This window comes from Phacochoerus africanus, chromosome 4, assembly GCF_016906955.1.
Source record: "Phacochoerus africanus isolate WHEZ1 chromosome 4, ROS_Pafr_v1, whole genome shotgun sequence".
NCBI classification, from domain to species: Eukaryota; Metazoa; Chordata; class Mammalia; order Artiodactyla; family Suidae; genus Phacochoerus; species Phacochoerus africanus.
The window spans coordinates 46604096-46631464 of NC_062547.1; the positions used below are offsets into that span (position 1 = coordinate 46604096).

Here is a 27369-nt window from a genome sequence, read left to right on the forward strand (position 1 = left end):
TCTGCTGCGTGTGTTAAGAAACGCCCAGCAACTCCACAGACAGTCTGTATAGGTTTGTACTTGATTTGGTCCAAAGACTCAGAAACAAGGGTCTGTACCTTTTTCTCAAAAAATTAAAATTCTGGGAAATAACGATGTCAGAAGAGAAAAGTGCAAGAAGTGCCTCCGGATTACAAAAGATGAGTAATGGGCCCCTAACATTTTATTTCCTCTGGGTTAGTGAATGGGAGGTAATGGAGAAATTTTTCCATCATCCTTGTTCCAGTGGTTTCCCCCTCCCCCAGCCCCAGGCAGAGTCCAAGTTTGTTCACATAGGTCTCCCACACCAGCTGAAGCAGATCAAGCTGAATCCCAGCGTCAGAAGAATGAACTAGGAAGAGGCTTCTAAGATCTCCAGCCTTGATTACATGTGGGTAAAATTAAACAATAGGGCTCTTGATCTGCCAAGAAATGTTGGAGTCCCCTCTGGGTGGGCTGTTTGGGGACCGCAGAAGTTCTGGTCTGGACTGGTCTTCTTAAGTCCCAACCACGTACCCTTCCCCCCCTGCTTCCTTCAGGGCTGACCCAAATCCCTCTTTTTAGTCTCTTTTTCCTGGCCTTCCTGTTCTTTCCCAGATGTGGTAACTCCAAAGTGAACCAGAAATGAACAGAAGGAACAGTGAACACAATGAACAGAAAAAAAGCATGCACAGTGCTACACACGGACATCCTGCCACTCACGGTTAAAGCGAAGGGGAGACATGGGGTCCCCAAGGCCATCCAAACAGACGGCAAGACAAGGAGTCTGACAAACCCCTTCTGCATCTTGGACCCACTACCATTGGTCTCCTGTTTCTGAGAGTCCTGCACCCATAGATTCAACCAACCACAGATCACAGATACGTGGAAAATAAATTCCAGAAAGTTTCAAAAGACAAAACTTGAATTTGCTGTGTACCCAATAACTACTGACCTAGCATATACATGGTATTTACAGCTATGTAAATAGTATTAGGTATTGTAAACATTCTAGAGATGATTTAAAGCATGTGGGAGGATGTATGTACATTTCATGCAAATACTGTGCCATTTTATACAAGAGAGTGAATATCCGTAGATTTTGGTATTATGAATTGAAGTCTGGCACTTGCCATCAGCCTCTACATGGAGTACACCATGAGCCACTGCAACTGCCAACCCGCAGCAGCCCCTGAGTGGAGCTCAGTGGGGAGACCAGGAATGAGGCCCTCTGTGCTCTGGGAAAACTGGAAGATGGTTAGATATTTTTAGGAGATGATTTTATGAGCCCAATTCTTGCATCTCCTCATATCTAGAAAAACACTAACATCCTTCAATGATGACTAATGTCTGTGACTAGTAGCAACCTTCACAAGACCTGCTGCAAACTTCTGTAAAATGTGTGCATGGCTGCATGCACCTGCCCCTTCGCCTTTATGACTTATACCTTGATATTTCCCCCTTCCCTCCCTAGTGCAGTATTTCAGAGCTATCCGAAATGTTGCCTCTTGGGCTGTAGTTAGTGGACAAAACAAAAGATGTCATGGTCACCTGCGACAACAACCACTCTCAAGGGAGGGTCAGTGAGCCCTGAGGGAACTCAGGGAAGGAACAAAGAACACTGGCCCACAGTTGAGGTGCACATCAAAGGAGTGACTCCAGGAAGCCCACACTTCTACATCTTCCCACAGAAACTGGTTTTCTGTTAGTCTGGTTATCTATAAATCTTTCATTCCTACTACCTTCCGTTTGTAGCAAAACTCCTGGCACCACCACCCCCCCCTCCACCTGGCCTGCTCAGGAGCTCTTTCTCAGGGCTACCTGAGATGCTGTCTCCCGGGCTTAAGTCCAAATTTCACCCCAAATAAAACTTAACACTCAACTTTCGGATTATATTTTTTTTAGTCAACAGTATCCATGGGGATCCTTGAAACCATCTCCCTCCAGTACCAAGAGATAACTGTAGTTAGGCTGGACAAGGGGAAAATCATGCGGTCTCTGTGATCTCTAGTGAGCTCATCTGCAAAAGCAGGTTATTTTGAGGATTAAATGACACAAAGGTCATGGAAAATGCTTGCTACACAGTAAGTTCACTATTCATAGTTATAATTTTCATATCATTTGTACAATTATTTAGTGTCTGGTCCCCCATTAATCTCTACATTGCCTGAGAACATGGGTTGTGTCATTTAAAAATCACTATTATAGCTCTAGAGTCTCTGACACACACTAGGCATTTGATGAGACAATTGTTTGATAAAAGGGCGTAGGTGGGGTCCTGACTAAGAATCTGCTCTAAAACAGCAAGTTTGGGGTCACCTGACAACTCTCATGGCTTGGTCCTGCCTATTGGTAGCATGTTGTCATGAGAATTCTAAAGTGTATCTGGGATGTGTAGAGAAAGGGCATGCTGATACATTAACAATGCCTGCTATGGTTGAGGATGTTGAGTATTTGTTGACCTTGGCCTGTGGCGTCAAGAGCAGGACCCTTTGCTGGCTCTTTGCAGCACAAATAAGCCTGTTGTATGATTCATGGGCAGAGCTACATCACGAGGACTGAGGTTACCAAATATCTGACCTGAAGATAAGCAGCATGACCTCAGGGATGTTTTTTAAATCAAAGATAAGAAAACTCTTAGAACAATACTATGCAAAGAAGTGGAAAGCATACCATGATTCTGTCTGTCCTGATGAACTCATCTGCTTGGAATGTGTGTTTCATGAATTAATCAGTGACAGTGAGCAGCTAGTGTATTTCACAATTAGACAGAATTTTGTTAGACCCTTTCCCCCAACCTGTAAAGTAGCCATTCTACTCACGAGGGTAATCCTTTGGGTGTGTCTTCTCAGACCAATTCCCATAAAATGTGAGTCTGTACTTGGCAGTTCCACAGGCGCAGCAGTCTAAGATTGGTCTGTCAGTCACCCCATCAAATATGGAATCTGAAAGAGTCCAGGAAAGTCACCAGGTTAGAAAGCAACTGAGAGTCATTTACAAGGCAGCATCATCTTGGTCTCGTTCTGTCCTCAGTGATTGGGAAAAGAGGACGAGGTGCAGTTTCTTTTCTAATTTTATATATCATTTATTTATTTAAAATATTTTTTATTGAAGTATATTGATTTACAATGTTGTGTCAATTTCTGCTGTACAGCAAAGTGACCCAAGGTGCAGTTTTCACTGTTTCATATATAACACTAAGAACCAGGTCCAGCTCTAAAGGATTTTACCTACCTTTAAGGACGATACCTATATTTTGCAAATTAAAAAAAAATCAGAACTTTTGCTCTAATAATGTGAGGAGATCTATGAGACCAATTAGGCAGAATATTTGGGATGGGTGCTATCTTGGTAAGATTTACTTGGTTATCCTTTCTGGGTTTGAATCTCCTTCCTCACCTTCCTCACAACAGGATTTCTCTATTGAATTTTAAGAGGAATTTGCATGAGTGTGTTTTCACAAAGGAATATTCTCTGTGGCCAAATTGCCAGAATCAGAAGGAAAACCTTTGAAGGACAGCAATAAGAACAAGTAGAGAGCCTTAAACAAGTACTGAAAGTTATGAAAAACAAGATATGCCTCTATAGTCACATCATTTCTTATCAAGTGTTTGAAGACTTTATGAAGTGGGGGCTTGGGAACATGTTCATAAGTTCAGATTTACTTCTGAGTATAGAGACAGCCGGGAAAAATTCAAGATTCCCTCTCCGCCTCCACTTTTAGCTGTGAATAGCTGTTAAGTGGAGAGGGAGAGATAACATGAATAAATTCAGTATATCCGATTGTCAAGCCCACATCCCTAACTGCGCATTGTTGCTTTTAGTCTGTTCTGCTTCCTGCAGGATGAAAACAATGTCTACAGATGCAACTTGCTTCAGTTGCTGTTTCTTTGAGTCCTCTGGAGATATTAACATAAATGTTCTCCGCTTCCCCTCCCCAAATAGTTGGACATTTATTCTTAGCTATTATATAAAGAGCAGCGACAAAAAGTATAAAAATCTTTTTGAGTATCAGGAAGAGCATTTTACATACCTTCCTTACAGAATTCACTGGGTTCATTTGATTTGAATGTGCAAAATCAGTGATGAGTGGAAGTGAATTGTGGGTTCTAGGATGGACACAAAGGTATGGGATATTGTAATAATAACTTCATTGTATAGAGTCCTCGTGTATGTTGGTCCCTTTCTATTCAGTCTCATTTAATCCTAGCAATCTGTGGAGGTCAGTACTTTGGTTTTAACTCCATTTTATAGATCATGAAACTGAGGCAAGTTAGGTAACCAGCCCAAGGGACAGTGAAATGGTACAGGCAGGACTGGGGCCTAGGTCTTTTTGGGTCCACAGCCCTGAGCTTAACCTCTATACTACATCACTGCAGGGAAGACCTTCTGCTGGGTAGGTCTGCATAAACACCGATGAGAGAAATTTGTATCATGTGCTTCTCTTTCTGCTTTTTCAAATGAAGAATGGTGCATTTAAAAAATTACCTCCCTATAAGGCTCCAGAATTTCTAAACAGCCTTAAAGAAGAGATCTGAAACCATCCAAAATAGAAATCATTGTCTGGCTACTTTTTGTACACTAGGAAGAGGCTACAGCATTGTCTGTGTTGGGAGCAAGCTTCCCATTGCCTTATGTACATGAAGCCCAGATTTGATTCCTACATGAGTCACTTTGATAGTTCTTTGATAGTTAAGAGACAAGCCCTATTGAATATACTTAAGGAAAGGTAGCATAAATGAATACCTCCTCAAGATTTTTTTTTTCACATTTCCATTATGATCAACTACACTGCAAAAAAAAATAAAAATAAAATAAAAATAAAAAAAACCCCCCAAAACCCTAAACTAAATTAGTTTTGCAAAAGAGATTCAAAGCTAAGAGATCCATGCTGGGGCTTCAATTGTAACTACTAGGTGCTGTTAAATGAGGTGGCAAAAATCTCTAAAGAACCCAAATCAGGCAAATTGGTAGCTTTACCTTATCAAAATGGCTTTTAGATTTAAGCAGTGGGAACTTAAAGATACATCCCGGGGTTCAAAGGAATGCACTTATAATAAAACCTTTGGAACTCCAAAGGAAAATAATCTTCCATTTAAAAAGTAAATTTCTAAGTTTCAAAATAAAAGCAGACATACTGTTCCCTACTGAGGAAAAGCCTATTGAAAGTGTATCGGGTTTTCACAGGGCAGTGATAACTAGTGTTAACTTACCCCTCATCTCCTAACCTCACAGGGCCTGCCCAATACAGGTGCCTCCAGGCCAGGCAGCATCTCCAGCGCTGCCCCCACCCCCTCCTTTCCATTCTTAATCCATCAGCTTCCTTTTCAACGCTTATCCTTCCTCTTCCCTTGTCTTCCTTTTCTTATTCTTTCTCTGCCTACATTTTCCCCTCACTGCTGCTTTTGCCTTCCACTTTTCCTCTCTCTGTCTCTCCCTTACTTATCTGTGACACAGTATTAAAGTGATTCCATGTGTGCTCGAGTCTATGTGTGCATTTGTTTATTATAGATCAATGTTTGGGATATTTTATGTTTCTCTGTTCTTAATTGTAACTTAACATTTAAAAAATTTTGTTATTATTATTTTTAATTGTTCTTTCCCCAACACATTTTTTTTCCTACTGTGCAGCATGGTGACCCAGTTATACATACATGTACATATTCTATTTTCGCACATTATCATGCTCCATTATAAGTGACGACATAGTTCCCAGTGCTACACAACAGGATCTCATTGCTAATCCATTCCAAAGGCAATAGTTTGTATCTATTAATCCCAAGCTCCTCAACCACCCCACTCCCTCCCCCTCCCCCTTGGCAACCACAAGTCTAATCTCTAAATCCATGATTTTCTTTTCTGTGGAAAGGTTCATTTGTGCCTTATATTAGATTCCAGATATAAGTGAAATCATATGGTATTTGTCTTTCTCTTTCTGATTTACTTCACTCAGTATGAGAGTCTCTTAACATTTTAAGTTTCTTTTGAAAATTAATAATTGCCATTGCTTTTAATCTGTGCAGTTCTTATTTTTTTCTGATGGATTAATACCTTTAGCTGGGGGGAAAACTCTCCCTTTCCTCGATAGATTTGATTTGACTCAACAGAGTATGAAGACCTTAATGAAAGAGCTGGCAAAAATAATGTGGGCACCAACATTTAAGAAAAATCCCTTTGCTCTATGCTTGTATCTTAAAGACTTGCTGAACGGGATCTGCTTTGCTAACTGATGGATTTCCTCGTGGGTCTACTGATTCCAGGAATCATCCACAACTGCACCTTATGATCCTATAGCCCAGGTCCTGCTGGTCCTTTTTTGCCCACAAAGTTGCTGCTGTAAAGGTGTTTTTTTTTTTTTTTAATTAAAGTATAGTTGATTTATCATGTTGTCCCAATTTCTGCTGTACAGCAAAGTGACCCAGGCATACATATATAGATTTATATTCTTTTTCTCATATTATCTTCCATCATATTCTATCCCAAGAGGTTGGATATAGCTCCCTGTGTTTTTATATAGGTTGGTCAATTGATAGGATCTGTGGTTCAGAAGTGGTTACCCATAGAGATTTGCAATGCCATTTTGTTGAAACTGTATCTGCAGAATGCTAGCGTATTCATGGCTTAGACAAGGCTCCCACAACATTGGCACAGAGGCTTTGGAAAATCCGCTTTAGTTGATGACTGCTGTCAGTTCACAAGGGTGGCAGTGAAGTGTCTTCTAGGAACCCTCAAATATGGGGGGAAAAGGCTGTCCTTTAAGTGTCAAACAAACAAAACTGCACCATCGTGGCCGTGACCAGCCAACCTTGGGTGTGGACCAAGAGGTGAGGCAGGACACCCACAACCCTAACCCATAGAACCTGGTGTTGTCTTGTGGAGGCCAGGCAGGCGGGGGATCGGGAACCAAGACCCGCAACAATTGAGATGTTCTGCGTCTGGGGAAAGTCTGAGTGAATTTGTGGACTATTCAATACAGGAAAGAAAAGCGTCAACAGCCATGCATCATGACGCCCACCTGAACGCTGCCCAGGGCCCTGGTCTACAAGTTCCAGCTCTCTGGCCCCACTGGCAGGCATGACCCTAATGCAGGGCAGCCAGCTCTCTCCTTTTTGCTCTTTTCATGTTCTCCAAGGTGTCCTCCACATAGGACAGTGTTTCCATACCAGCTCATCTACAGGGGCACCTACTCTTTGATCTACCAAAAGCAGCAATTCAAGCTACAGAACTGGGAGATAGTTACTTTGATTAAAGGGCAGAGGTTAGTGCAATGGTTCCCAGGTCCAAACTCCGTCCTCCCTCACTAACTGAATGATGCTGAGCAAGCTATACAAACTTTCCATGTCTCAGGCTTTTCATCTATAAAATAGGAGTGATATAGTCTTTACCATATAGGATTGGTGTTCAGCTTATAAGATTAAGGCATGTGATGTGCTTAGAATGGTGCCTGGTGTGCAGCAAGCACTAAAAAAAAGTTAGCTATTGTTATTATTTTCCCAGAAGACCATTATCAACTGTTCCTTTTCCTAGTAGCTTATGATTTGCTAGAATTAGAGAAGTATTATAGAATTATTTTTTCTCAAAATGCTAATTGATCTACATGTAAAAAAGCCTGCAGAAGTGAACAGAAATGAGAGAGTTAAGACGTGTAATTGCAGAATATTTTCCATTTTTGTTCAGCTCTCTAATGACTTCTAAATACATTTGGATGTTTAAAAACCTTCAATTTTCATAGTAGATTAATAAATAATTTTTGGGTATAGATAATAATAGCTAACACATATATACTATAAACATACACAGGCATGTGTATATATTATGTATGTGTACATGTGTATATACACACATACATATACATATATATATTTACTAGCCGCCAAGGAGACATGGTACTATTTTACATACATTAAGTCACATGAAAGGGCAGAGGAAGGATTTGAACCCCAGGTGGATCTGAATCCAGGCCTCTGCTCCAAACTCCCAGTCTACTCAGTCCCCATAAGCTTTGTTAAATGCCTTCAACCCCCCAAAAGGGAGCTGATGAGCCTGCAAATTCAAGGACCAGACCCTTGAATGAGGGGAGATAACAATGCCGGGGGTCCGGGGCATCCCGTTGCCCTGGAGACAATCCCCCCATCCTGCCTGGGTGCCATGCAAGTTCCTGCTCGTGATTACTCCAGGGAACCATTATAGACTTTTTAAAGGTACACAATTGTGCATTCCTTAATTAAGTCCTGTGAATTATTCCAAGGAACCTCTTCAGAATAATCACTGTTTCACAAAAATAAGGAGACAGCAGCACCAATATAAGGTACATTATCTCCTACCCAGGGAATCAAGCTGAGTAATTAGAGTTTAAGGCAGATCCAATTACCCACAGCACACAGCCAGATTAAAAATCTGAGCTACATGAGGAAGCAGAACCCAGAGGAACTCAGAAAGCTCAACTACCTTAATTCCTGTGGCTGAATACACCACCCTCCATTTATCTGGCCCTCTCCCACCCACACGTCCACACGGCCTTACCTTGCTCACAAACTTTCTTGGTCAGAGAGCCCTCATCTTGAAAATAAATGATGCGTTTTTGTACGATGCTGGCCCTGTGGAGAAAGAAGACATGAGTCCATGTGAGGAGGGTGAGGCTGAGATATCAGATCCTTGCTTGTCCACCTCCAGGTGTAGTTTTGGGGGAGTCCCTGCTACTCTTTGTGCCTTGGCTTCTTCACTGGAAAACTGATATTTATTAATAAATAAGCTTTTGGGTGTAGATATTAATAATCTCACTGTAGTTATAATCTAACTGGCATTTATTAATGCCAGTAGATATGAATAATATTGACCTTCTAGAGCCGCTAGGAGAACTAAAAAATAAGTACATTAGGAGTTCAGCACATACCTAGAAACCAATTAATAAATACTACTTATTGTTGGGTTGGTGGTGGTGCTCATATTATTATTAAGGTAAGAAAGTAAACAGCATTTTCAGTAACTTTTCTCAATGGTTCATTTACTCTAGTTTTGTATCAAACTATCGAGGCCATTTATAGATCAAACAAATTCAAATCAGGGAAGCATGTCAAACTCTCTTCCTGAAGGGAAAAAATCCTCTAAAAATATATTTTGATTTTGTTCTGAAAATGTCATTCTACATCTTTCCTGCAAGTCTAGACAAAACTGTCTCCTACGTTCTGAACAAAGACAACTTCAGCTGTTATCTCTCTCTCTCTTAAACATGTCAAACACAGGATCTTGGAATTTGGAAAGAATATTTTGAGGTTGAAAAACGACTTGCTTTTGGCCAGCACACACTGGCTCTTTAATCTAGAATTGTACAGAAACACTACTTTTCTCCTTCAACCCACTCTGCTGTCTGTTTTCAGCTGGCCCTGCAGAGACCTGAAACCCAGTGTTCCAGTAATTCGAAAGTCTACAACACTTAACATTGAGATGGTGCCTATGGACCTTGAGCTATTTCTATTGATTTTCTTTGGCAATGCTACTCAATCAAGAGGTAGTTTTCACTTTGATTTGCTCTACTTAACAGGTAAAGGGAGCCCTTGACTCCATTAGAACTAACCACACTGAACAAGGAATAGAGTCACACAGGCTCCCTGGGTCACATGACCTTAGATGCAGGAATAGGCCCAAGTGTGCAGTGATCTGCAGAGCACAGCGGGAGTTTTCTCAATGGTCTGGGCTTAGGCCAAGATGACTTTCCAAAGAACTGTCTACTCTACACCCTGTCTTGCACAAAAGAATCAAGTTGAGGCCAGTCTACAGATGTCTTTTACCCACCCAAGAGAGAAAAGATGTTGAAATAAAATGAAATATACTTCCTGTCTACACAAAGCTACTGTGATCATTTATCCATTCTGTTGAACCACCATCAAGCAGAAAGTTACTTCAGGCCAAGAGAACACTCTGGAGAATGCTTACCCCAAAGCTAAATAACCAAGACTTTTGTTGGTTGGACTCTCCCATCATCCACCACAGAACATTCCCCAGTGACAGTGCCTTAGGGACCTCTGTGGAGGGCAAGGGGTGGCCTAGTGGGAAGTATCCCAGGCCCTACATTCTTGTTTCAACCAAAGGCTCCAACCTTACTTCAACACAAAGAAGCCTCTTCTCCCATTTGTCTTCCTGTTGTATCTGCTTGTATATTTTCAACAAATAGTTGCTGGAGGTCTTCTTTGTGGCCAGACATTGGCCAGGGGCACTGTCATGAATAAGACAGATGGGGCCACTTCCCATTCTCAAAGTTGACAGCATGGTGGGGAGAAAGCATCCAAGAACTAAATCCTCAGTTAATCATTTAACCCAATGGTGACTACGTGTTGAATGGAGATGTTCATAGGGTGTGGGAGAGGGTAACACAGGGGGTCCTGGTCAAGCCAGGAAGGTCTTCCCCCAGAAGAAGTGGCTGAGCTTAGATCTGAACAAGCAAAAGCTAATTAGGAAAATGGGAGGGAGAAGCAAAGGAGGGGGACATCCTTTGTAAGATCTTTGAGGTGGGGAGGACCATGACCCACTGGAGAGCCCAGGAATATAATTCAGGGAGGTGTGAGATGAGCTGGGCAGGTGGGAAGGGTCATGGTGCCCAGAGTAGGCAGGGAGATGGCATTTTTTTCCAGGCTTGTTGAGAAGTCTCTGAGCAATGTGTCCTGAGGAGAGGGAGATCAGATGTGCCCTTTTAAAAGAGCCTTAGGACCACAGAGTAAAAACAGATTGGGGTATGTGGTTGCAGTATACAGAGCTCCCATGCAAATCGAACTGTGTTTCAAGAAAATCCTTTTTTTTTTCTTTTTAGGGCTGCACCTGAGGCATATGAAAGTTCCCAGCCTAGGGGTCTAATTGGAGTGCGGCTGCCAGCCTATGCCACAACCACAGCAACGCAGGATCCAAGCTGCATCTGCACCCTACACCACAGCTCATGCAATGCCCACTGAGAGAGGCCAGGGATCAAACCCACATCCTCATGGATACTGGTCAGATTAGTTTCTGCTGAGCCATAATGGGAACTCCCTCAATAAAATCCTTTTGATAAAATGGTTTGACAACACCTGATCTACAGGATAAAATACAAACTTACCATGGAATTCAGGGTTCTTCGTAAAAGTTCACCCAATACCACCATGGCTTTATTGGTCACCATTTTGTGCCTGGGTTTTAAGACTGTGAGTTTATTTCCCTTGTCTGACACTTTTTCAGCTCACCCCACCCTTACCTGTGCTGTTTCCTTTCCCAGAATCTCTCCTCACTTGTTTTTGCTGGCATCGTTACAAATACTTTGAAAGTTCTTCCTCCTACTGTGAATAGCAGAACAATGGCAAAAGCCTACGCTCTAAAAGCATGATTATGTTTCAAAAAATTATATCACTCCCAAATTTTCCAAAACAATCACTGTAAAAATTTGACGGGCCAGAGACAGAAAATATGCATTTCCTTTAAGATAGTCTGTTTCGTTCATGCCTTGTTTTATAAAGTCAAAGTGGCCCTCTTTTTTTTTTTTTGGTCTTTTTGCTATTTCTTTGGGCCGCTCCCGCGGCATATGGAGGTTCCCAGGCTAGGGGTCAAATCGGAGCTGTAGCCACCGGCCTACGCCAGAGCCACAGCAACGCGGGATCCGAGCCGCGTCTGCAACCTACACCACAGCTCAGACCAGAGCCACAGCAACGCGGGATCCGAGCCGCGTCTGCAACCTACACCACAGCTCACGGCAACGCCGGATCGTTAACCCACTGAGCAAGGGTAGGGATCGAACCCGCAACCTCATGGTTCCTAGTCGGATTCGTTAACCACTGTGCCACGACAGGAATTCCCCTCTTTTTGATAGTAATTGTAGTTTCTGAGCCCTTACCATGTGCCAGTCACTGCGCTCACAAAGCCCTTCATGTACATTATCTTATATATCTTATGCTTGACATACACTAGAGGTCCTCAAATTCTTCATTCAAAACACTTGGGCTACATGCGTTTTTGAATTCAGAGTTTTTCAGATATTAGAAAGTTAAGATGGCAACGGGCCATTAACATCTGCAAAATCAAACACCTCAATATTCAGCAGCAAAATGTAAGAAGTGTCATACTAAGAGAGTAAATAAAAACTATAAACAACTTTACATCAGTTCAGGCAAGTCTGGTAAATTTACCCAAATGCTCTTGTCGTCGGAGGGATTAAGATGAGGGTTTGTCATGATGAAAGATAACATGAGAAAAAGAATGTATATTTATGTATGACTGGGTCACTTTGTTGTACAGCAGATATCCACAGAACATTGTAAATCAACTATAATTAATTTAATTAAAAATTTTTTTAAATGATGAGGATTTGTGGCTATTGTCACCCTTATCTTACAAGTAAGGGTAGTGGAGATGAAGGGAGGTGAAGTAACTCAAGGTGTTTTTTTGATTTTTTTGTTTTTTGCTTTTCAGGGCTGCCCCCATGGCATAGACCCAGGTTAGGGGTCTAATTGCAGCTACGGCTGCCAGTCTACACCACAGCCACAGCAATGTGGGATCCGAGCTGCGTCTGCAACCTACACCACAGCTCACGGCAACGCCAGATCCTTAACACACTGAGAGAGGCCAGGGATTGAACTCATGTCCTCATGGATCTTAGTCAGGTTTGTTAACCTCTAAGCCACGAAGGGAACTCCCACTGCTCAAGGTTTTAAAGTCTCCCCTCTACTGCCCAAGTCCAAGGTCTGTCTCAGGCTCAGAGTGCTTTTAAGGATTCAGGATGATTATGTATAAAGAGTCTAACTGCCCTGTGAGGAAAGTATTATCAAATGTAACCTCAGATTGGCTTTGGGAGGGGGGGGGAATCTGTTTTAGCATCTCTTGGAGCACACTGTGGAGAGCTGATACTCTGGGGGATGGGGGGGCTGTGGCGGGGGGTGGTGTCTCCCTGGAGCCTGGGTCATGATCACCTGATGCCCTCCATGAAAAGACGAGCATACACCCCCAGGCCCATGCTTGGCCAACCCACTGGGTCATGCTCTTTGGATTTCAAACTCTTGTGGAACACAAGGCTTGTTCTGATGACCTGGCCTTATCTCTATCTAGCTCTTCCTGAGCACCCTACAGGAGCCATATCCTCTATCTGTCTTTATAATCTCACGTCCCTGGGCCCCTGTCTGTGGGAATCCTTCTGTCCTTCCTATGACTCCTCAACACACACACACACACACACACACACACACACACACACACACACACCCTTCAGTTACCTAATTCATACCTAACTAAGATGTTACTGCCTTTAAAATTGATGTCTCGACTGGCTGCTCTTTCTATGACAGCCATAGCCCCCAGGGCTTCTCCTTCCCCAGCACTTATTAACCTGACCTGTAATTGTCTATTGCCTTTTCTATATCTCCTGTGCTAGAGTATAAGCTTCCCTAGAACAGGAACTGTCAGGAACTGTATCTTCCTTATTTCAGTAGATTTTAGAATCATGCACTACTGGGATTCAAGGAGAAGGAACAGGGATTGGAGAGAATTTGAAGCAGAGCTGTCTGTAGGGCGTGATGGTCGTCTTAGGGTGTAGTTAGACACAGGGACCTGTAACTCAGGACAGATGTGAAGGGTGGGGACTATGGAATGAGGAGTCAGTGAAGCAGAAGAAAGAGCCAAAGCTTTTGGAGTGGCCAACGACACCCAGGGCAAGTATGTGGAAGGGAAAGAGAATCTAGCTGAGCCCAGGACTCTGAAGTCCGATGTTCATCTACAGATATGCTGGCTGAGACCAAGATTTTGGTGTGCTCGGCTGCAGAAGATGTTTCTTTTTCTTTCTCATTTGGTCAACTCCTGAGAGAATTTTATATTCTGAGAAAATACATTTCAAGTCTGTTCCCATCAAAAGTATAAAACTCAGCAGAGATTTATAAATCATATTATGGTTCGGAAAAATAATAGCTTTACAAGATGAGAACGCTGTTAGTAAGAATTCCCTCAGCATTTCAAAATGACAAATTTCTCCCATTCTGTGTCACAATTTGGCAGCCTGTTGTATAGCATTTATAGACTGATATACTGAATGCTCTCTTATCATGAAAGAGCATGTTAAGGAAATCTAAATTAAATTTCTCAGTATGTTAGCTTCTCAAACTTCGGAATATTGAGATTCTAAATAACTTACTAATCATTTTAAAAGTTTCCTTTTAAACCCAAAGTAGAACATTTTAAGAAACTCCATCCTGAATCCCTTAGATGCTTGGCTCTTTTCTGTCTGAAGAGTTTCTTCATTTGCTGTTCTTTTTCCTTGGGGAAGCTGCCTGTTGGAGTGAAGTCAATGCTGGCTAAGTTGTAGGTCTGCTGTCTAATGCTGCAAAGGCCTGGGACCCCTGCTGTCACTGAAAAGGGAGAGGGAGACCTCAGAAATGGAAGGACTTGGGAGAGATCTGGGCACACAATGAATTAAGAATATACATGGAGCCTCAGTGGCTGGGTCACTGCCACGTAGGGATAATTCCCGTAAGGTCCTATGACAGGCACTTTGCACAAAGTAAATATTCAGGAGTGTAGCCATTATCGTTGCTGTTGTTAAATCACCAGCCCCTAACAAAGTGCCTGACATATAAAAGTGCTTAATAAACAGAAGCTATTATGATGATTGATGTCAGGTCTGTCTCCTTTGCCTGTGGAGGGAGGAGGGAGGGTGTTACCTTGGTCAACTACTTTAGGCGGAGATAATGAATGATTAAACGGAAGCTCAGGTTTGTGGTCTGCAGACTATTTTTTGCCAACCCTCTTCCCAATTCCAGTAAAATTCCTATTACTGAGCATTTCTTGGAATGTGTTACCAAATACATCTGTGATCTCAGGGATATTTTCCATAGAAATGATCCAGTTTATAACTAATCACTACTTCCTTCCTTCTACCAACTTTGTGGGAAGACACAGGGATAAAATATGAACGTCAGAGTGATGGTAACAGCATTAGGAACTGAGGCCATCTGCCTTATTTTACTTTGCAAAGATGCCAAGTGCTAATCTGACCATGGCCTCATATTACTCAGCAAATATTTACAGAAGCTGGGTGCATTCCATAATTCAGACTCTGACCAATCTTTTCTATGGTTTTATGTGGATCTCAGAAATGAAGCTGTGTCCAGGAGTTAACAGCCTTCTTGGAAGCCCACAGTAATGTGCTTGCAGGAGAGGAAAAGTGAAAGCTTATCTGCATGTGTCTCTCTACAATACACACGGGGACTCCATGGCTTCCCAATAGTAAGGTGACAATCTATACTTGGGGTCACAAAGCTATGGATTCAGAGACTGGTACAGTTGTCTATCATTACTGCAAAGAAGCAAGTCTAGGAAATTCTAGGAAATCTAGCTGCCCCAGGATTACACCTCCTTAATTATCACTCATTCATGAGCCACTTACGAGCACTTATTTTGTGTAGGCACTTGGCGGAGAGCTGAAGATTCAAAGATAAATAAGAGATGGCACCTTCCAGGAAGGAGCTTCTAGTCCAGTGGGGAAAAAGAGAGATAGAAAAAGGAAATAGGAAATTGATGTTGAGGACAATAAAGGAGGAGCCAGGGGATGCAGAAGAGCAGTAGCTAACCTCCTGGCAAAGCTCCAAGAGGAGGCAATGATTCTAAAGGTCTAAACTGGCCAAGGAGAAGTGGTAATAGAGAATCCAAGAGACATATCATAGAAAAATGTATAAGCACCTGGTAACTTACTAGGTCTGGGGCAAAACAAGGAGAGTGAGTATAAGACCTTTTATTTATTTATTATTTATTTAACAGATAAGCACACTTCTAAGGGTTTCATAAGTATTAATTCATTTAACCCTCCCAACAATTCCATGAGGTTTCCCTAATATTATCCCTATTTTAGAGATGAGAAAACTGAGATCGTTGGAGGTAAGGTGATTGATTCCCCGAAGACAAACTCCAAGGACTAAAGGGAGGATTGGTGATGCCAGTGGCTGAAAAAGAAGACAGAAGGGGTAAGGAAGAATTAAAAGTTTTGGAATGCCTGTTGAGATCATTGTAGCCTCACATATAATGGGAAGAGAGATTGTACACTTCATCCAGTTATCCCCAATGGCAACATTTCGCAAAACTTCAGTAGCGTAGTACAACTAGGATGTTGACACTGATGCAGTCCACCAAGCCTGAGACAGACTGGTAACAAAATGGTGCCAGAGGATGAGCTGAAGGCCAGGTCATGCCATTCTAAAGAAATTATGCCTATGACAAGCTGCCACATTCTAAGACAGAACATTCCCAAATGACCCTTGGAATACATAGTATGTTAGAACTCCAGCAGGAGAGTCATCTACAAGTGCTGTGGTGACTTAGGCGGATGATGTGGTGGTAGAAGTGGAATGGGGAGAACTATTTGAAGGATGCAGTCAGTCAGGATAACTTCTTAGAAAGATGGTACCTGAACTGGACTTAGAATCCCAGAGGCTGAGTCTGGAATGAGGGTTGAGTTCTCTGCAGGAGTTAAAGCTGGAAACCACTAAGAATTCCTCAGCAGGTCCACCATCCCTGGGCCTTGGATGCAATGCCATCTACTCTGGGCAGACGCCTTGACCTGAATCAGGGGAAGCAGCTCCATGTAGCACTGCACGTACACTCACAGCTTAGGTTATGACCGGAATCAGGCTAAGAGGTCAGTTCAGTTCTTAACAAGACTATAATCCATTCTCAACACTGTATGGCTACTGGATTTCTGGAGTTCTTGCTTCACATTATGGAACAAAGTTGTACCTATAAAACCCTGGTTTTGATTTTCACAAAAATTAGAGAAAAGCTAGTTTTGGCACTCAGTTTATTTCTTCTTAGAATGACCCTGAGGACAACAAGCTTATCATGATTTCTTTTTCTCTTATTGTCCAGTTTCAGATCTCTTCCTTACCATATATCTTATCAATACTATTACTCCAGCCCTTTAAATTTTACCCCCTAAAAATACAATGGAAAGTTAGCAATGGGGAGCTGATTTTTGTACCATATAAGAGACAGAAAAGGAAAAGAATAAAATTGGATTATGCTTTTAAAGAACTAATTTAGATGTGAGAGTCATTAAAACCAGAGAGACATTGATCTACTCATGTTTTATTTAACGGAGTAGGAGCCACAAAGCTGTGTTAGGAATTGGAGGTACAAAGATGAAAAAGACATAGTATGTGTGACCCTGAATAGTTGACAGCCTAAGAGAGAGAGAGGTGAATCACAATGCTGCATAGCAAGTAGTAGAGGTTACCCGATGCATCTATTCCTGCTACCTGCCATACTTGCAGAACTTCCATTTATCAAGGAGTAGTACTAGGTAAGCCGATTATGATGGTTCTATTCCCACTTTCCCAGCCTTCCTTGCAGCTGAGGAAGGGAGCATGTGACCCACATGTGGCCTCCATAACATAAGGGAAGGGGGTCAGCCTGGAGGGGAGAACTTCTGAGAGAGTTTTGCTCTCCAGATTAAAGAAATTAATGACCCACCCTGTCCTGTCTTTTTTCCAGCCTTGATTACAAAAACAATGTATGAAATAAGGCAACCATTTTGTGACCATGAGGAAAAGACCAAGAAAATTCAGAGACACTGGCTCTGATATCATTAAGCTGCTATCATTTGTCAATGGCATCATTTAGGTAGTGGTCATCTACTTCTATCCTTCTTGTTATATGAGAAAAATAAACCTCCATTTTGTTGAAGCTATTATTGGTCAAGTTTACTAATGAATGCAGCTCCCAAGCATGCCTAACTGGTGGAAAGAGGGCATGAACAAAGTCTTGTGGGAGTGTGGAAGAGGGCAGTTCAAAACATAAGACAGGACTGTCTCAAGTCTGGAAGAGTTATGCCTCCTGCTTGGTTTTGGCTCCTCAGGATTGCTTTGGCAATTCAGTAATCAAGACAGTGTGGTACAGGTACAAAAAAAGATATGCAGACCAATGGAACAGAATAGAGAACTCAGAAATAAACCCAGACACCTATGGTCAACTAATCTTCCACAAAAGAGGCAAGAATATAAAATGGGAAAAAGCCAGTCTCTTCACCAAGTGTTACTTACAAAACTGGACAGCTGCATGTAAATAAATGAAACTGGAACTCGCCCTCACACCATGCACAAAAATAAATTCAAAATGGCTTAAAGACTTAAATATAAGGCAAGACATCATAAAATTCCTAGAAGAGAACATATGCAAAACATTCTCTGACATCTACCGTACAAATGTTTTCTTAGGTCAGTCTGCCAAAGCAACAGAAATAAAAATGAAAATAAACCAACAGTATACAGTCAAACTTACAAGCATTTGCACAGCCAAAGAAACCATAAAAAACACAAAAAGACAACCTACAGAATGGGAGAAAATAGTTTCAAATTACTCAACCAACAAGGGCTTAATCTTCAAAATATACAGACACCTCAGTCAACTCAACAGCAAAAACAAAAAACTCAATTGAAAAATGGGCAGAAGACCTAAGTAGATATTTCTCCAAAGAAGACATACAGATGGCCAAAAAGCATATGAAAAAATGTTTAACATTACTCATTATTAAAGAAATGCAAATTAAAACTACAATGAGTTACCACCCACACACTTGTCAGAATGGCCATCATTAATAAGTCTATAAATAACAAATGCAGGAGAGAGTGTGGAAAAAAGGGAACCCTCCTACACTGTTGGTGGGAATATAAATTGAAAACAGTATGGAGGTGCCTCAGAAAACTAAATAGAGAACTACCATATGATCGAGCAATCCCACTCCTTGGCATATATGTAGACAAAACTTTCACTGAAAAAGATACACACACCGTATGTTCACTGCAGCACTACTCACAATAGCCAAGACATGGAAACAACCTAAATGTCCATCAACAGATGAATGGATTAAGATGTGGTACATATACACAATGGAATACTACTCAGCCATAAAAAGAACAAAATAATGCCATTGGCAGCAAGATGGATGGAACTAGAGACTCTCATACTGAGTGAAGTAAGTCAGAAAGAGAAAGACAAATACCATATGATATTACATCTGAATCTAACATATGGCACAAATGAACCTATATATAGAAAAAAACCCAAACTAGTGGACATAGAGAACAGACTTGTACTTGCTGAGAGTGAGTGGGAGGGAATGGGATGGACTGGTAGTTTGGGTTTAGTAGATGTAAACTATTGCATTTGGAGCAGATAAGCCATGAGATACTGCAGTATAGTACAGGGAACTGTATCTAATCACTTATATATATATATATAACTGGGTTACTTTGCTGTAGAGCAGAAATTGACAAAGCATTATAAATCAACTGTAAAAACAAACAAACAAAAAACACCCATAAGGCAGGAGTTTCTGTTGCGGCTCAACACATTATGAACCTGACTAGTATCTGAGGATGAGGGCTTGATCCCTGGCCTTGATCAGAGGGTTAAGGATCTGGTGTTGCTGCAAGCTGCAGCATAGGTCATAGATGCAGCTTGGATCCTGCGTTGCCATGGCTGTGGCATAGACCAGCAGCTGCAGCTCCAATTTGACCCCTAGGCTGGGAACTTCCATATGCAGCAGGTGAGGGCCTGAAAAAAAAAAAAAAAGTTAAGATAGAGCAGCCTCCGCTCACCCTCTATACTAGGCCAGGAGATGCACTGGGAAACCACAAAAGGGCTTAGGTAGGACTGGATGCAGGGATGTTTCAGGTCAGAAGTATCTGGGAAAAGAACACTCCAGATGAGGCTGGAGTGGGTGGCTGGGAGGTCATTCTGCCCTTTGGTAGAACTTGCCATGGGGTGCAGAGGACAGGCCCCTGCTTGTAGGAACTAGGAAGAAAGCAGCAGTTCTGCTTGTATGTTCCCATCTGAAGAGACACGGCTGTGAAGAGATGGGTGGGCAGAGAGATTGGAAGTTTGACAGGAAAACACAGGCAAGGGAAATATGCTTTTTTTTTTTTTTGTCTGGATCAGGTCTTCACTTGGGCCTATAAGCTGCGGCTGAGGCACCAGCAGAAACCCTTAGGGGAACCTGCTGGATCATAGGCTGGAAATTTGTCATCTAAATAAACTCCCAGGGACAAAATGAACAGACTTCAGAATGGAGTCCCAGTGGTTGAAATTCTGACAGGCAGGTCATTCTGGTAAGTGATGAGGACCTTCTCTTGTTTTCTTTAATTGTTTTCCACCAAGCCATCACTTTTTTTCAGCATCTTTTCACCCTTAACGGGTTCCTCCCTCTGGCTTAAATTGTCCACGGTATTTCTTAACCTTGCAAAGAGATGTATGTCTAGTCTTTGAGCCTGTGGAGATGGCAATAACTCACACCTTTAGGACAAAAAAAAATCTTTTTTCCCTAAAGGAGACAAAAAAACAAGGTTTGATGTTCCTGAAAAATTACTGTTTTTCTTCCAATCAGCCAGAGCACATTTTTCAGCATTTTATAATATGATTATTTGTACCTGGGGTATTACTAGTGAAGGGACAACTGACAGTTCACTGTTTCTATAAGGTTTTTGGATCTATGATTCCACTGTATAATGTAGTGCCTGTCTCACTTTCCCCTCCAACATCTTCATGTCTATGAACTCTTGCCAGACCATGAGCCCTGGGACTGTATCTTACTCATCTTTGCACGCCTGGAATCTAACAGAGGATGTAGCCAAGGGTTGAACCTGGAGTTCTTAATCTGGGGTCTGCAGACAGGATCCAGGATGATAAAATTTTGTGTGATGTGCACAAGTGCATATTTCTGGTTAAGAGTTCATAGCTTTCATCTGCTTCTCCAAGGGGTTCCTGACCTTGAAAACTTGAAGAACCACTATGCATCACAGTAGCTAAGGGAACTGGTATGACTGTCATTTCATTTCTTAAAATCTCCAACCAAGATATATACTCTCTTTCGAAAGATGAAGGTTAAATTTTTATTCCAAGCACCCAAGGCTTCAACTGCTTTCTTTCCAGACTCGCTCTGATCTGAAAAAGAATCTATTTCAGCTGGAAAACAAGAACTAGAAAGAGAAGCATTGCTCCTGGGTTTCTTGGGTGTTCCTTGCAGAGTCCTTGTTGCTCTGAGCAGGGTGTGAGTGTCATCATATAATCACGCCAGCCTGAGTTAGAGGAAATGCTGCCAAGCTGAAAGCTCCCTCCTGGCTGGTGCACACAAGTCAGTGTTCTCTGCAGTTGGTCCTATTCTGCCATGGCCACGGCCGCCTCCCCTCTCTGTGGGTTCCTTCTGAGGTGTGAAGAAATGATCCAGGTGACAGAGTAGAGTCCTTAAGTACAGGCCACCTGTCCTCTTTTCTGTTCCTCAGAGAGCCCCTTGAATGTCACCTCAGGTTTTCTGCTGTGGAAATAGGAGCTTCTTATTTTTAGGGCTACACCCATGGCATATGGAGGTTCCCAGGCTAGGTGTCGAATCAGAGCTGTAGCTGCCAGCCTACACCACAGCCACAGCAAAGTGAGATCCAAGCCGTGTCTGTGACCTACACTACAGCTCACAGCAATGCCGGATCCTTAACCCACTGAGCAAGGCCAGGGATCAAACCTGTCTCCTCACGGATACTAGTTGAGTTCGTTAACCACTGAGCCATGATGGGAATTCTGGGAACAGGAGCTTCTGATTCAGTAGCAGACCTATGTGTGGGGAGATGCTCCCCCTTCTAGATGGGTTAGGGAGTGTGTAGAGGGTGGTTATGGTTCTCCGCTAGGGATTCATGGTCCGTGAAAGGGTTTCAGGTGATTCTTGAATCCCTGGAAAAAACCCTACGCAAAAATGTAAGCATGTGCTTTGCTTTGGGGAGAGATGGTACAGGAACTGCTGCTGTAAGCCAGGAGTCAAGATTTTCTTACCTATTGGTACTCACTGAGTCCTCAACACCACCCTGCCACTCCGGAAGGACATGCGTGGAGATTAAATGAAGGATTCCCTGTACAATTACTGCAGAAACCTCTTAACAGGGTTCCTTTCTTTGCCAACCCATCCAATATACCTACAATCCACTAGAGGATTAATTGTCACCTCTAGTATAATATTAGGCAGCAGTGGTATCATAGCCCTAATGATTCCATTTCCATCTCTACTCTGCCCCACCCACCCCAGCTCAGGGTCTGGCACATAGTAGGTCTCACCTAAACAAAGGATTCCCCTCTCACTTGTAAATCACAGTCTACACTCTTGGCTAAACATCCACCATCCTGAAACCAGGACATAAGGTGCCTTCTAGGTCTGACACTCTCCCAACTCCCCTCAACACTCTTCCCAACCATCTGACCTCAGCTCTCCTGCTTCACTGTGTGTCACATGACCCCTCCCAGCTTCTGCTTGTGCTGCTCATAAACCAGGAATACACTCTGCTTCCTCTCTGCCAATCACATCCACTCATCTGTCACCATCTCAGGGTCTCACTGACCAGGACCTTGAGAAGTGATTCCTCTGGGTTCCTAGAACACCACTGATCTTCACCACTCATTTGGCATTTGGAACATCCTTTACTTGAACTTTAATATCTTGTATTGCCATTTACCTCACTATGTGTCTACTTTTTAGACTTCTGACTAAATTCTGAGTTTATTCAGGGACAGGGTCTTCTTATACCCTCAGGGCCGCTCTGGCACTCAGCACAGGGCATTTCAGGCAGGACACATTTAAGGTGGGTTGATCTGATATGTTTTCATGGACTGACTTGACCTGTAATTCCACTCTTTTGCATTTAACACACAGTGCTGGGTGTCTCCCGCATGTCCACAAACTGGCAAGAAACACAAACTCCTCTGTATTAGCAGTGCCACCCAGACTGCTGGGGGAACACCAAACACTGACTGGTCTGAATCATGAAACGTTTCCCACTGCATGAAGACCAGTTAATTCTGCTTTACTTGTTCAAGTTAGGCTGATGGCAACCATTGTTCTCCAAGGGATCCATTTGGGTTGAATTCAAAAACCTTTCACAAGGGTGGGAATCAGCAGGATGATGTCTGCAAGGAGGAGCTCAAATCCAAGGGCAGAGCTTTCCTTTACAGAAAAGACAATTTCTAATTATACTATGCACCCCTCTTTATTCCCTGAAGTTGACTCTTCAAAAAAAAATGCCCATAGGCTCTAGATTTGTTCCATGCTCCTTCTTTTTGACATCTGCACCCCTCTTGTAGCATCTGACCTCATTCTTATGTCACACGAGTTCATCAGAGGTAAGCCATGATCATCTGGACCTCCACAGAGTTCTGAAGCAACAACATGAGACCATGTGAAGCCACAGAATCTGATTTGTCCCATTTTCTCAGCCTTTCTCATGGAAAATACTTTCAGAGATAAATTAAAGGAAGACTGCAAGGGAGGGAGGAAGGGATGGAAAGAAAGAAAGAGAGAGAAAGAAAGGAAGAGGGGGAGAGAAAGAAAAAGAGGAAAAGAAAGAGAGAAAGAAAGTCAAGAGCTTTAACTTTCTGAGTAAAAAGATGTAGAAGAGAAATTAATGGCACCTCATTTCCATGCAGAGTAGAACGCAAGTGATCAGTTTTTTGTTTATTTTTTGTTTTGTTTTGCTTTGCTTCTTAGGGCTGCACCTGTGGCATATGGAAGTTCCCAGGCTAGGGGCTGAATCAGAGATACAGCTGCCAGCCTACACCACAGCTCACAGCAACGCCAGATCCGTAACCCACTAAGCAAGGCCAGGGAGCAAACCCAAGTCTTCAGGGATCCTATTCGGGTTAGTTACCATTGAACCATGATAGAACTCATGACCAGTTCTTTTTTTAAATATGGCACATTTAAAAAATTCTACTAATGCTTGAAATGGGGGATTTAGAAGCATGAACCTGGGGTCTCTTATCCATGTTACACAAGGTACTGCAAAGCTTTTTCTTCAAGCAGGCAAGGGATAAATGAAAACCAAACAAATTAATAAAAAAGAATCTATCCTGAAGGTGATAGTGTAACCACATTTATATGTTGCCTGTCTTGGGAGAGATGAAATTGAACTTGAGTGTATGTGTTCTTAGGAAATGCTTCCACCTTGGCTAAGTAGGGATCAAAGTGGAGATGGAAAGGAAAGTGAGGGATTGAGGGAGAGGAGGCTTCGATGTCCTCGTCTCTATAAAGGGAACAAGAGTAAAATCAGATAGCATCCCGATGGCAGCACAACAGAAGATCTAGAGGCTGGACCCTCACAGTGTGGTGGAGCCATCAATCACACTTTTTCTAGGGTCTGTGCCCTGGTCAGTGCTTCATTTTGTGTTTGCAAATGGGTGAGTTTATGCCATCAAGTTAGAATGTTTATTTCCCTACTTTCCCAGATGGCTCTATGTCAAGAATGTTTCTGATATAAAGTAAACTGCATTTCAAGAAAGTGAACCAGCAGAATCCTTATCCAAGAGGATATTCAGTAATGATCTTTTGGAAATGACATTTTGTATGATTTAACCCCCCCTGCATCTAAATGTATCAACATGCATAGTGTTTCTTGGGGTTGACATAGCTAGTCTTGAAAATCCATAATTTAACTTCCTGCTGACTTGGATTCTTCTCTGTTCAAGCTTCCCTAGAGATGACCAGGAGTCCATCATGGCAGAATCTGGCCCAGTTCCAGATGATAATATAGGAGTTTCCGCTGTGGCTCAGTGGTTAATGAACCCAACTAGTATCCATGCAGACTTGGGTTCAATCCTGGGCTCACTCAGTGGGTTGAGGACTTGCTGTTGCTGTGAGCTGTGGTGTAGGTGGCAGATGTGGCTCTGATCCTGCGTTGCTGTGGCTGTGGTGTAGGTGGGCAGCTGTAGCTCCGATTTGACCCCTAGCCTGGGAACCTCCATATGCCATGGGTACACCCCTAAAAAGATGAAAAAAAAAACACCCTGAAAAACAAACAACAACAACAACAAAAACCCAGATGATACTGTACTGGATTGTCAGTAGAAAAAGCTAATAAATCCTGGCCTTTCATGTGTCTGGTACCCTCCTCAGGAAGGCCAAACCAGTCCTTCGACCCATAAATTATTATGATATGTGTAACATATCGTTGAAACAAATTAAATGCAACTGATTGGATTGGGGATCAACACATGGGCCAACAGCCACCACAGATGGCTGCACATGAGGGATGCCTGCTACTTCTGCTTTCCTGGTAATTCTGCCACGTAGTTCTACACATTGAGTGGGGGTAAACTGGCCTCCTTGAACTGTCTTTTTTTTTTTTTTTTTTTTAAGCCAGATAAATAAGGGAAGATGGGTCACTTACACAGGTCTAGGTGCAGAGCAATGGACAACTGTCCAGAGCACTTTTTTGCTCTTCTGTGGAGCCCTGGCACAATTCCATTGTGACTCAGGAGACTGTGGCTGTTGTGATGACCTGACTTGCCCGCTGTATTCCCCCCCACCCCACCACCCCCCGCCCCCAGTATCTGCATGATAAACTTCCAGCACTGAAGGTCAGCTGAGCATGAGGAATATACCACATGAAACCTGCAGTCAGCAACATCTCCATTTGGATCCTGTTGGGCTCTTTTGGTTGTTGTCAGGGCTCATCAGCATAAACATGAAGTTGTTTTGATTAGCTACTGTCTCTCTGCTATCAGAAAACTGTTATTAGGAAAATCGCATTAATTAGCAACAGCTGAGGGGAGGACCAGCTATTTTGGAGCTGCAGCTGCAAGTCTCTTTGCAATCTTGACTGTTGCCTAAATTTTAACAATTAACAGAATAAATAGTCTCTGAATGTATTTAATCACGTTAATTTTGTTTTCCTCTTATTTGTATTACTGTTTAGGACTGATAGTTAATCTACATTAAATACTCTGATACCATTAGCATGCCTTAAAGCACAATAACCTCAGCTATCCTAATCCTCTATGATTTACTGAAAGTGATAGATTGTTTAGCTTAGTGCTAATTTTTAACTTTATGAGGGAAAATGAAGAATTAATATTTACCCATAAGGTTGGCCTATTAACTGAAATATTTGCTTGAAATGAAAATCTTACAGCCATGCTGTGGGACAGAACTAGATGGATGGATGGATGGATGGATGGATGGATGGATGGATGGATGGATTAACAATGGAAGGAATGATAAATGGATAGAACAGAATGACAGAGATACAGAATGACAGATAATGACAGATAAAATATATGTATATACAAGGGCTTGGATTTAAACCTTCTAAATACTAATCCCACTTGTTCATTTCTTTCCTTTATAATCACCAGGAAATCAGCATGATAAAGCCATGGTATAAGAGAAAGACATCTGCGGTCAAGCGGATCAGGTTTAATCTTGGATCTACCTCTAGAGTGTATAATAGGTTAATTATAGCCCTGAGACTCAGTTTTCTGCCCTACAAATTGGGGTTAATATCTACTCTTGTAGCATTAATGAGCTAAGCCAGTATAGAAAGTACCTGGCATGAATAAATGCTTAAAAAGTGTTATCTTCCTTTTTTTTACTTTAAACTTCATGATGTTATTTAGCTTCTCATGCATATGCCTTTTCTACCCAACTAGAGAGTTCATCCAACCTTTATAAAGTACAGAATTTTTCTTGCTCATCCCTATACCCACCCATAGTGCACTGCACAGTGGTTGGGTCCCATTGGAGGTGGGTACCAATTTATGAGTGTTAGCCCTCAAGCCTTGACTTTATCAGCTTGAGGGTGGGATGGACTGGGGGTTTAGAACTGGCAAATGCACACTTTTGTATACGGAACAGATAATCAACAGGGACCTGTTGTATAGCACAGAGAAATTTACTCAATGTTCTGTGACAACCTATATGGGAATGGATATGTGTATATATATGGCTGAATCACTTTGCTGTACAGAAGAAATTAATACAAGATTGTAAATCAACTACACTTCAATTAAAAAAAAAACAAAAAACCTACCGAGTGTGTACTACGTCCCAGGTACTCTGCAGTAAGCATTTTACATACTTCTCAAGTGTTCTCAGCCCAGGCTACTCATTAAAATCATTTAGGGGAGTTTTTAAAAAGTATTGACACCCTGATTCCATCCTAGTCCAAGGACATCAGATTTCTAGAGGTGGGCCAGAGCACAAATGATTTTAAAAAGCTTCCAGGTGATTCCATTGTGAAGCCAGGGTTGAGAATCACTGACATAGATTATCTTGTTTAATTTTCCCACCTATGAGGTAGGTACTATTACTATCTTCTTTGTGGATGAAAAAGAAGGTCCAGAGAGACCAAATGTCTTGCTCAAGTTTATATAACTCTTAAGCTGTGGAGCCAGGATTTGGAACACAGTGAGGCTGCCTCTACAACCCACAGCTTCCTCCACGGGATCTCCAACTCTCTTGTATAAAGGAAATCCCAAGCTAAAACTACTGGGAAAAAAATAGTATGTGTAAGATGCCTGTGTTATACAGTAATTCTGATCATCATTTAAAAAGTGGGCAAAAACAGGAGTTCT

The 27369-nt window shown here is 42.1% G+C and overlaps 1 protein-coding gene across 1 annotated transcript in view; it reads right to left on the reverse strand.

The window, feature by feature from the left end:
- SPON1 (spondin 1) overlaps positions 1-27369 on the reverse strand; it is a 335754-nt gene that overhangs the window by 175668 nt on the left and 132717 nt on the right. The window contains exons 4-5 of the mRNA XM_047776237.1: positions 8521-8594; positions 2820-2942 (exon numbers count right to left, since the gene is read on the reverse strand). Of these exons, the coding sequence (XP_047632193.1) occupies positions 2820-2942; positions 8521-8594 (197 nt within the window). The remainder of the gene's footprint in view (positions 1-2819; positions 2943-8520; positions 8595-27369) is intronic.